The sequence below is a fragment of the Procambarus clarkii genome, chromosome 60 (genome assembly GCF_040958095.1).
Source record: "Procambarus clarkii isolate CNS0578487 chromosome 60, FALCON_Pclarkii_2.0, whole genome shotgun sequence".
Classification (NCBI taxonomy): Eukaryota; Metazoa; Arthropoda; class Malacostraca; order Decapoda; family Cambaridae; genus Procambarus; species Procambarus clarkii.
Window position 1 is genome coordinate 14,101,361 of NC_091209.1, and position 12,207 is coordinate 14,113,567.

Here is a 12,207-nt window from a genome sequence, read left to right on the forward strand (position 1 = left end):
GTACCAATTTACAAGAAAGAAGTGAGTCGAGAACCCCTGAAGAACAGACCAGTATACCATTAACAAGCATCCTCCTCTTCAAGATCCATACAATGATATGAAGGAAGCTCGTGGAACATTCAGAACAAATTTTGTCCCCAAACCGAAACATTGATTTAGCGAAGAAAAATCCAACTTGACACAGACTTATTAGTTTCACAACATTACAGTGCCAGGTAAGAGAGACGGATAACTAGTCACCATCAACTTTAACTAAGAAAAATGACAAGTTATGAGGGGAGAAAGAGGAGTGAAAGACCACAATAGCAGCACAAAATAAAGGGAAGACATATGCCTATGACCACCACCAACCCATGAGGGTTTAAGAGGTGTTCCCACCACCAACCCATGAGGGTTTAAGAGGTGTTCCCACCACCAACCCATGAGGGTTTAATAGGTGTTCCCACCACCAACCCATGAGGGTTTAAGAGGTGTTCCCACCACCAACCCATGAGGGTTTAAGAGGTGTTCCCACCACCAACCCATGAGGGTTTAAGAGGTGTTCCCACCACCAACCCATGAGGGTTTAAGAGGTGTTCCCACCACCAACCCATGAGGGTTTAAGAGGTGTTCCCACCACCAACCCATGAGGGTTTAAGAGGTGTTCCCACCACCAACACAAGATGATAAACATACCCATGCGTTCCAACACTAACGACACATCATTTAGTTGTTTATAAGGTAGAGGAGAATTTTCCGGCCACTTTCCTGACCACGTGATGGCGGTGAGACGAGCTGTTTTATTATTATTATTATTATTTTCTACCACAGACGTGGCCACACATTTACAATGCTAACCAGCATATATACATTTTCTTCTGTCTTCCATGGACAGGGTTAGAGATCAGTTAAACATATAGTTCAGGGAGACGAGCAGCGCTGGATCACATGTCCTCCGTCGCACGCTCAAGTGATCCCTTACCCTCTCGTGTCCAAGGTCATCTGTGTAGCCACTCCTTATATAGCAACATCATATAATCTTACCCTCATTCCCTACCCCTATTTACACTCTCACAAATGTATCTCCCCCTCTTATCCCCCTTCCCAATATTACCCCCTGCTCCACCCAGTTGTTTTAGATTCAGCTACTGGGAACAAAAAGTTCCAAGCAGCACGGGCTATGATGAGCCCGTAGTACTTACCTGGCACAGGAGATGTGCCTTCTCCCTCCAGCCTCCTTTTCTCTATATTCGTGCATCTTAGTGAGGTGGAGACCACGCCTGTACGCGTAGATTAGTATTTCAAGCCTCTTGAGTGCACTCCTTAACACACAGCCAGGTAAGTCCACTACGGGCTCACCATAGCCAATGCTACTTGGAACTTTTTGTTCCGAGTAGCTGAATCTAAAACAACAACAGCATTCCTTTACCCATTACGGGCTCACCATAGCCCGTGTTACACGGAAATTTTGTTCCCGTTGCTGAATCCAAAACAACTTCAAGCACTCCTTAATAGATCACATTCACTCCAAAAAAATTCTACCAGTTACCTGCTACTCAAGCCCATACCATCGCTTTGGGTGGCTTAATCTTCATCACTCACTTAATACACGATCAAAGATCACATTCACTCTAAACATCTACTACTTACGGGCTATTCATGCCCGTGCCACCTCTTGTGATGGCTCAGTCTTCAACAACACACTCCTTAAACGTGGTTAAAGCTTTTTAGAATCTAGATTTGCTTTTGCATAGTGTCACTCACCAAAATATTAAAGTCAAGAATGCTATTTGTATTCTCAAAGGAACATCATAAAAAAGTAATATACAGTTGGCCTATGTGAGGCAGCCTGTATTTCTACCCAACTTCTGGACTCTTTCTAACATTCTTATCTAACCAATTCTTGAAACTTTCCATTGAGGTTTGTTTCTGTGACGTTACATGGTAACTAATTCCAATAATCTGCACCCATATTTGTGAACCAGTGTTTGCCTATTTATTTTCTAAATCTAAACTCCATTTTCTCCAAATAAATTTCAAATTGAAAATGAATCCATTATCTGGTGTCCTAACTTGGGAGATATCAGCACATTATGTATATCGCCTTTGAAGTGATATAAATGAACTTTTCATTATATTGAACACGTTAGTGATGTTCCTCTTACTCTATGCCTTCCTAGAGTGTACCACTTTAGAGATGTCTCGCTTCATAATTTATAGAATTATCTAAGACATCCTTCTCAATATACTATCCGCTATTAATATACATTCGGTGCCCAAAATTACATTGTATAATCCAAGTGGGGCCTCATAAGGGTACAATAATGTTAAAGGATAATATTAAGGTTTTAATTAATAGCGCTTCCATGTAGAGAAGCACCAGTATGAGATACACAGAGGTAGTGCTTATAGAGGGCGAGGCGGGTGAGGTTGTGAGGTGACGGTCAGAGAGACTGTGTATAACAATTTATAATTATGAAGCATTACTATACCAAGATAAGTAGTAATGTTGATTTTCTATCATTAAGTTGACTGGTGTTGTAGTGTATGATGACTACAGACTCCACACACTGTCTCCTAACGTTGTTTGATTCGCTGATGTTGAGTTTAGCGTGAGTGAAGTTCCCGGGTCTCCTAGGTGCTCCTGTGTGGGACACAAGTGTTGTTGGGGTTAGCAACACGGCAGCCATACTTACCTATCTTCACAAACTCTCGCCTTGACCAATCCACACACTAGTGAAGGGACGACGACGTTTCGGTCCGTCCTGGACCATTCTCAGGTCGATTGTGAATGGTCCAGGACGGACCGAAACGTCGTCGTCGCTTCACTTTCTAATGTGTGGATTGGTCAACATACTTCAGCTACGTTATTGTGACTCATCACCTGCAAACTCTCGCGTATTAAGTTTGACAATGTTTCACTACATACACTGTATCACAATTGTCACGGTGACGCTGTTAAGTCCTGCTCCTCAGGAGTGGACTCACCGTCGACGATGTTCTCTACACTAGCCCTTATATTGGCTTTATTGCAGGTGTTAGTTATGTTTGTTTGTGGTCTATCCTGCCGTGAGCATGAACTTTTGTTCCTGTTCCTTCTTGTTGGTCTTACTCTCAATGATATTTGTTGCTCGTTTCCTGCAATCCCTAATGAAGATATATATAGCTTACGAAGGAATATACCTTATAGCTTACAAAGGAATCGGTGAAGTATTAACACTCGTCTGCAAGAAGCAGCCAGATATAAATCCTAAAAGCACAGAGAAAGAATTTAATCTTTATGCTTCGGTTGCCATCTGCAAGGGGCAGTTTCAGTACCACAAGAGAGGAAAATAAAGGATAAAAGAGGAATCAAAGCTCATAAAATTTAATATATCAGTCACAGTCGTTGAAAAATTATAATTTTGTTTTTGAACAGACCAATTAGAAACATTTGCGGTGGACGATGCCGGGTCCGGACTCTTCGTACTCCTCCTTGGTGATCCACATGGACTGGAAGGTGGAGAGAGAGGCCAGGATGGAGCCACCGATCCAGACGGAGTACTTACGCTCGGGAGGAGCAATGATCTTGATCTTGATGGTGGAGGGAGCCAAGTTGGTGATTTCCTTCTGCATGCGGTCAGCAATACCAGGGTACATGGTGGTACCACCAGACATGACGTTGTTCGCGTACAGATCCTTCCTGATATCCACATCACACTTCATGATAGATTGGTAAACAGTTTCATGAACTCCAGACGATTCCATACCCAGGAAGGAAGGCTGGAAGAGAGCTTCGGGACAACGGAAACGCTCGTTGCCGATGGTGATGACCTGACCGTCAGGAAGCTCATACGACTTTTCAAGGGAGGTGGTGGCTGCTGCTTGAGCCATTTCATTCTCAAAATCAAGGGCAACATAGCAAAGTTTTTCTTTTATATCGCGGACAATCTCACGCTCAGCCGTGGTGGTGAAGGAATAGCCTCGTTCAGTCATGATCTTCATCAAGTAGTCGGTCAAGTCCCGGCCAGCCAAGTCGAGACGCATAATAGCGTGGGGCAGAGCATAACCCTCGTAGATGGGGACAGTGTGAGTAACACCATCACCAGAGTCCAGTACGATACCTGTGGTACGACCAGAGGCGTATAGGGACAGCACGGCCTGGATGGCCACGTACATGGCAGGAGTACTGAAGGTCTCGAACATGATCTGTGTCATCTTCTCACGGTTGGCCTTGGGGTTGAGGGGAGCCTCCGTCAGGAGGACTGGGGACTCTTCGGGGGCAATTCGAAGCTCGTTGTAAAAGGTGTGATGCCAGATCTTCTCCATGTCGTCCCAATTGGTGATGATGCCGTGTTCGATGGGGTACTTGAGAGTCAGGATACCTCTCTTGCTCTGGGCCTCATCACCGACGTAGGCGTCCTTCTGACCCATACCGACCATCACACCCTGGTGACGAGGACGGCCGACGATGGAGGGGAAGACGGCGCGGGGAGCGTCGTCACCAGCGAAGCCAGCCTTGCAGAGGCCGGAACCATTGTCGCAGACCAGCGCGGTCGCGTCGTCGTCACACATGGTGGATTATGATGTTAGCTGAAAAATTATCATAAATACAAAGTAATTATGAATTTGCTTATTAACCGGTGAGATCAATATTAATCTATACCTGCAGTTCCTTATGTACCACTTACTGTTGTTTTGCGAAAATGTGATTTTATATGCCTGTTTTTGGTAGGTTGTCATATTAAATATTAATAGTTTAAAATATTTTCTATTAATTATTTGAACAAGTAACTGTTAAACCACCAATATTGCATCCAACAGCAACATTTGATCAGCAATTAATGTAATGATTTTACTTTTATCAATACATACATTCCATTTATTTGTAAGTTATCGAGTTTTGAGAATATCTGACAGACATTGATCTACATTATTTTTCTTCAGTTAAGCATAGCAATGAAAACAATAACAGAGACAATTGAAGTATGATTGGAACATATGCTTAGGTTAAATCATCGCTTTTATCATGCATTAGGAGATGCATACGAAACAGACCTAGTTTCTTAAATTATTGTATCTGAGCCTAGCTTCAGACACAAGTATATTGAATCTGTGCCTGACTTGAGACACAAGTACAGTATATTGTAGCTATGGCTAGCTTCAGATGATACGAGTATACTGTATCTGTGCTTAGCTTCAAACACAAGTATCCAAGGTAGACAGTTACGTCTTAATGAGTTGAGTGCAGACAGGGATGAGAGAGTATCTTAAAATTAATGTGTCAATTTGTAAGGCATGTGTACGTGTTTGAGAGGAAGTATAGTGGATATCTTGGTATAACGAGTGGAAGCCCAGATAGTTAGAGAGAGCTGTGTTGAAGATGAGTGGCGCTCCCTGCCACAACAGCTATACACTCCCAACAGGAGCCGTGGCTGGTGCAGGGAACCATCAGTGTGTACGGGGAGGCCGAGGCGGTGCTCGGGGACCACAACACCTCTTTACCTAAGACATTTTAATTGTTTTTAATGTGACGAGTGAGTTTTGTAATTATTGAAGGGAAGGGCTGATCAACCTGATCTAGGCTGATTTACCTGATCAACCAGGCTGTGACTCATACGTCAGGCTGCGAGCAGCCGCGTCCAACAGCCTGGTTGATCAGTCCGGCAACCAGGAGGCCTGGTCGACGACCGGGCCGCGGGGACGCTAAGCCCCGGAAGCACCTCAAGGTAACCTCAAGGTAAGGGCAACAAAAATGTGTCTCTCACGAAGGAAATGTCTTGAAGGCCGATCTTTTGCTATCATGTAACAACTCCCTTATTATCATTTGTTGATTATATGTAATATCATGCACTTGAGTGCATTCGTGAACACACTTTGACCACACCAGGATATGAAGCAAGCAGTAACATCTTGCCAAGCACTTAAGACATTGATTATCCCACTTGAGAGAGACGCTCAAGACAACTAACTGGTATAGGAAGAAGGTTTGCCAGCTTCCTGAAGTACAACTACACGCGATCATCGTCAGTGTCCGACGAAGACATACAACCCAGTACACCTGTCTTCACTAAGGATGGAATTAAGAATAGAATCAAAACCAACAATGAAAACGCCACTTCCAGAAGGGCTTCACGGCTCGTCAGTAAGGATCTTCACGCCTCAACATGTGAATGGAGCTGGTAACCAAGTTGTATACTCTCGGCAAACTAACAGTGCTGCAGCAGTAGCGTTGTTGCTACTCAGATATCGATGGTACCCATTCAATCCTGGCCTGACGGAAAGGGTAGACACCTAGGTGCGGTGGTCAGCTGCTCATGGCAGCTGACCTATGGAGTCAGCGACGTTTACGCATAGCTGCCTCATCATTGAAAACGTCAATACGTATCAAATTATGTGGTCTCTAATCGCCATTACTATAGTTGTTAATTATCGAAAGTAATCAGGTCTTTGAGGTGGTGAAGGCTTACCTGGGCGAGCGGGTCCCGGCAGCGTCCCCAGCGTGGTACTGATGGCCAGGCATGGCTGACACGCTCGCTATTATATATATAAGCGGCGAGGGGAACCGGACCATATATGCGTCAAGAGGGCAGGTAACAGGCGGGCGGGTGGGTGGGTGGGGGCGGGAGGAGAGGGCAGGACGTGGAGGAATAGGTGGAGTCCGAGGGGTTGGCCAGGCGGCGGTGACAGGGGGGGGGGGGAAGGGGACGGGGGGGGGGGGGGTAGAAGCAGATAGATGGACACAGCGGCCGAAAAAGCTAGTATTGGCCGCAACATCAATGTCTGTCACATGTTTCACTGTCAATAGCGAAACAAGGAGCAGAGTGATAGTTGACGTAATTGCAATTTGACGTAATAATAGAGTGCTGTTTGGCACAATCAAACACATAAACACATGGCCAGCTGTGAACGAGTGACCTAACACTGGACACGGCCAGTGCTTCCTCTTGCCACAACCCTCACCAAGATCTGGCCAGTTTTATCTCCAGTCTCTCAGGCGTAGCAAAGGTTAACCAGATATCCTCGCTCACCACAACAAATTACTCTTGCATATTAGCCTATCAACTCTACTGCTAATCACCTAATACCACTAACAACTACCACACACACACACACACACACACACACACACACACACACACACACACACACACACACACACACACACACACACACACACGTTATAATAATAAAAATATACATGTTACAAATTTAATCATAAACAATATATATTACAAATTTGATCTCTAATTACAATACATATATTTATTAAAATAATAATAATAAGTATTATATTATTATAAATAAATATTAACAAATATATATATAATTTTTTACACATAGCTTGTAAAGTTATTTTGGAGTGTGCAAGTTTGAACTGAACTTTGTCTATACAGTTACCTGTAGCTGTGCTGGGATTCTATACATTTATATAAAACTATTTATAAGATTATCAAATTGTTGAAGTGTCGATATGTTTCGGTTGCAGCCATCATGCCAGAGGAATAATAATCACTATTATTATTTGTATTATTATTAATACTGGTATTTTGTTCTTTTTCATATTACTATTAAACCATTATTATTATTAGCGGACTTTGCATAGATACCACGAGGACCATATGAGCACAATGACAAAGATGTCTTTGTTCTTCAGACTTTGTAACCTTTGTAACGAACCAGTTCTTCAGGCATTTTCGCTCTAACGAATAAGTTCTTAAGACATCTTTGCTCTAACCTCTTGAGATATTCGCTCTAACGAACTAGCTCTTAAGACATCTTTGCTCTAACCTCTTGAGATATTCGCTCTAACGAACCAGCTCTTAAGACATCTTTGCTCTAACCTCTTGAGATATTCGCTCTAACGAACCAGCTCTTAAGAAAAATTTGTTCTAACGAACCAGTTCTTAAAACTTTCACAATCTCTTGCTACTATGACCCTAACTTTCTGTTATGACCAGGGTGGTCCTAGATAGTGGAACATGATATATTGCGAGCAGATAAAGTGTACATGTTAAGTCTGGGAGCAGTTGGATCTACAATGCTTAAGCGAAGGTAGTGAGCAAATTAGTTAATACAGAGCATAAGGTTGCATCATAGTTGTGAGTAGAGTGTAAGAGACTGGTTGTGGTTAAATGATTGTCAGAGACGATCAGTTACAGTATGATAATTTGGGCTCCTCTGAGGTTGTTGTTGTTGTTTAAGATTCGCTACCTGGAACAAAAAGTTCAAAGTAGCACGGGCTATGGTGAGCCCGTACACACACACTCCTCTGGGGTAGCGTGAGAATACTAATTCAATTTGCCTGCTGGCCTGTGTTAAAGAAGGACGTAGCTGCTTGACTGATGGGATTTTAACTCAAATAAGTCCTTGTTTCTCTTTTATGTACTGCCCACCTTTCTCATTTATTTGAAGTATTATTGATATGCAACTTCAATCCTTCTCCACGTTTGTTATGCCTTGTGGGAGTTAGGCTGAAGAGGATTTCTATGTACTGGGGGATAAGGGACATTAGAAGTGTACCTCCTTCAGCGGTTTAGGCCTGCCTAGAGTGCTTTTTTGTGAGCCTATATTCCGGTCGAAGGGGGATACTATGCATATAGTAAATGTCAACAGGCAGTACAAGGAGTTTTGTCACAGGGGAAATTGTGATTCAATAAAGTTTAACTGTGTTTATATTTTTTCTATCCAATGTGAGGGGGGGGAGGAGGACTAATTATATCCTTAAACGACAAATTTTTTAAGTAGTTTCCTCGGGGCCGGGCCCTGTTGACCCACCACACTTGCTGGGTTTGTTAGCTCGTAAATTTTAAATTATTGAGACGCACATTAGAATGGTAAGTTAAACTTAGATTTAACCACAATAATTATCACGGCTCCGTGCCACTTTCACAAGTTTCTGTTACTATGGTAATATTCCTAACTTTCACAAGGTCTTGTTGCCATGGCAATATCCCTCACTTTCAAATCAGTTTTAACTAATATAAACATCCATAATTTCAGCCAAACATTATACGCACTTGCATCTTTCTTCCTCCCACGGAAACTGTCATTCCATACTTGCAGTCATTATTTAGGTAATGATGGAAAGGTTGACTCTTTACTGTATTTTCTTGCTATAATGACAACAATAACGTGAATTCACTCACTGCAAAGTATTGGTGCAACATTGCAAACGTTGTTCCCTGGACGATGCTATTAGAAACTGTGGTGAATGACTATTGGGAGCACTTTGGTAGTAATGTGAATAGGCACCGAGGCTTAGACTACCAGAGACTTAGTTCAATTAATGTGTAGTTATGTGTATGGTGTGGCCTGTGTTAGGGAGGTGTAAGTGTGGACCTGATGTGGTATATTGTGGACCTGGTGTGGTCTAAGGTGGACCGGGTGTTGCCTATGGGTGTGGTTCAGACAGGTGTTACCAACAGTGCTGATGGACTCTAGGTGTAGGTTTGGTGTTATCTTGAGATGATTTCGGGGCTTTAGTGTCCCCGCGGCCCGGTCCTCGACCAGGCCTCCACCCCCAGGAAGCAGCCCGTGACAGCTGACTAACACCCAGGTACCTATTTTACTGCTAGGTAACAGGGGCATAGGGTGAAAGAAACTCTGCCCATTGTTTCTCGCCGGCGCCTGGGATCCAACCCAGGACCACAGGATCACAAGTCCAGCGTGCTGTCCGCTCGGCCGACCGGCTCCCAGTGTATCCCCTCCCAGTGGTGTGGTGTGTATCTATGTTTATGATTGCTAGAATATTTAGATCTTATTTTATTAATAAAAGGATATTAATCTTATGTTATTTTATGCCTTACTCTGCCACGCCCTGCAACAGACTAGCAAGGATAAGCGTAGACTAAGCACGTACTCTGGGTGCTGCTTATACTTGTGATTTATAAGGAGCAAAACAGGAGATTGTGTGAAAATTCTGGTCCGGCTTCAGTGGAAGCCTCAGGAAACCCTCGTGTGTTCAGTAGAAATCCAGGTTGCAATCATTTTGACCAAGTCGTGGCTTGGTTGTCTGGGGTGTGTACGTGGGAATTCTCATCGCATTAGTTCGAATCCTCATCACGGCTCTTACGGATTTTCCCGTGAGACATTCTTATGATACTATAGCTTTCTGGCCAGAGTTTGCAAGTGATATACGCTAAAGTGGCAGACTGGAGATAAACAGTATTTACATATGTCTGAGATGTTTATTTTTCTATCATGATTTACATGGTCATTTGATGTTTCTTTATTATGTGTTGATCATTTTGCCTGTGTCTTGTCATTTATTATCCAAATGCATATGTAGACTAAGTGCTAGTGTACTTTGTTTCTCAGTGTACATACGTCGAGTTTACTTCAGTCCTGGACTATGTACGGGAATATAGTATACTTACTGGTTGGTCTGGTCAGTAAGCACTTGTGTGACCTTAATAACCCTCCAGAGGTTGATAGGCCTTAAGCCCACAATGAGAACAAATCGTTATGCTTATACGTTATAGTTTTCAAGTATTTTCAAGTACCGTCCCCCACTCCTCTGTCCCCTCGTCCTCCCCACCATCCCCCACTCCCCTGTCCCCTTGTCCTCTCCATCATTCTCCATCCCCTCGTCTGCCCCACCATTACTCCCTGCCCTATTTCCTTGTCTTCCCCACCATTTCCCACTCCCTCGTCCGATGCGTTCCCATATATCTGATTTTCCCATTAGAAAAATTGAAACATCAAATGATCTGATGTTCCCATCACTGAAAAATAAGAAGTTCAAAAAAACGAAATGAAAAAAATGAAAAAATAAAAAAATAAACTATACTCACGAAATGAACAGTATGGTAAACAACACAGCTCAATTCCAACTCAATGTCACACAAAATAATTAAATCAAAATGAAAATAAATGGAAATCTATGAAAATTCAATTTATCAATGCAATCGGAAACATTGAAATGGAATCATAACATATTTAGTATAGCGTGTGTTGCTTTTACGTGCAACTGATGGAGCTGCTTTGAAAAAAGCATGTTTTTATTTTTTTACCTGTCACAGGTGTGGCATCTATATAGTACGTATATAAAAACACGCACGTATTCGAATGGAACGTTGTATCAAAATTTCAAAGCAATCGGTATAGAGGTTTTGGAGATTTCCCTCACATGAAAAACACAGTTTTTTTAAAAAAGCACGTTTTTTACCTGTCACAGACATAAAATCTAAATAGTAGGTATATAAAAACACGCTCGTATGCGAATACAACGTTGTGTCAAAATTTCAAAGCAATCAGTGAAGAACTTTCGGAGATTAACGATTTTGAACAAACGAACATTTACATTTTAATTTATATAAATGTGTGTGTGTGTGTGTGTGTGTGTGTGTGTGTGTGTCTGTGTATCCTTTCCTGTACTTACTAACTGACAGTCCCGGGTACTGGGTGGTGATCTTTGTGTTGAAGTATTATTAGGAGTAAATATTTTGTTGACGACATCAAAATTCTTTTAAATCTGTGGGTGAGGGTTGATGTGTGTCCCAACTCTTCAAACACTGCACTTGAGGTAAGAGTGTTCATCACAGCGGTGTGGGTCAGTATCCAGGAACTGTCATCGTTTGTTTACAGATGAAATCATTACTTGACTAAATTAGCATTCCCTAAATTACAATTAATGACATCTCAGACATTTTATCATGTTCCACTCGAGTATATCTGAATGATACATCCACCCATTATTTTATTTTTCCCTGCACGGGCCCTACACCTCTGGCTGGCCTACTGTTACTCGTTTCTGGTATATTTTGACAGAAACGTATGTTGATGTCATTTAGTTATATAATGTTTGAGAGGTTTATCGAGTAATTTTCCACAGTGCTGACATTTCCTTTCTTTTTATTCTGGAACCCTGAAATATATTTCCCTGCTCATGGGTATTCAAGCCTGATGCGGTGTAGTGCACTTTTGTTCCTCAATTTTCCCTTTCATCAAAGTGATTAATTGTTGATTGAGTTCTAGTACCAACCTGCAGATGTTGTTGTTGTTGTTGTTGTTGTTGTTGTAGCTGCTGTGTTGTGGTCTGCGTCTGCTGCACTGCTCTATCTCTAATTATTTTGTTTATCTGTATTAGATTCTGTGGTATATAAATATCCATATTTCTCCTTTTAGTAGTAAGTTTTACGGCTTCATCTACAATGTCATTCCATGATATTCCTCCGTCCACGAGAACACACACGCTAGATTACCAATACACACAATACCAATTTTTTTATACTCAGCATAAGTTTG

General features: G+C 42.3%; 1 protein-coding gene across 1 annotated transcript; it reads right to left on the reverse strand.

Annotated features, from left to right (window-relative positions):
* Positions 1–3,330: 3,330 nt before the first annotated feature.
* Positions 3,331–6,523, reverse strand: LOC123751290 (actin-3, muscle-specific-like). The gene is made up of 2 exons (XM_045733383.2): positions 6,429–6,523; positions 3,331–4,551 (listed from the first exon to the last, which is right to left on the reverse strand). Exon 2 carries the CDS (start codon positions 4,531–4,533, stop codon positions 3,403–3,405), a length of 1,131 nt encoding a protein of 376 aa, XP_045589339.1. The 5' UTR covers positions 4,534–4,551; positions 6,429–6,523; the 3' UTR covers positions 3,331–3,402.
* Positions 6,524–12,207: the final 5,684 nt, after the last annotated feature.

Excerpts from the sequence above, each read along its gene's own strand:
- LOC123751290 (XM_045733383.2), bottom strand. The coding sequence starts at position 4,533 with ATGTGTGACGACGACGCGACCGCGCTGGTCTGCGACAATGGTTCCGGC.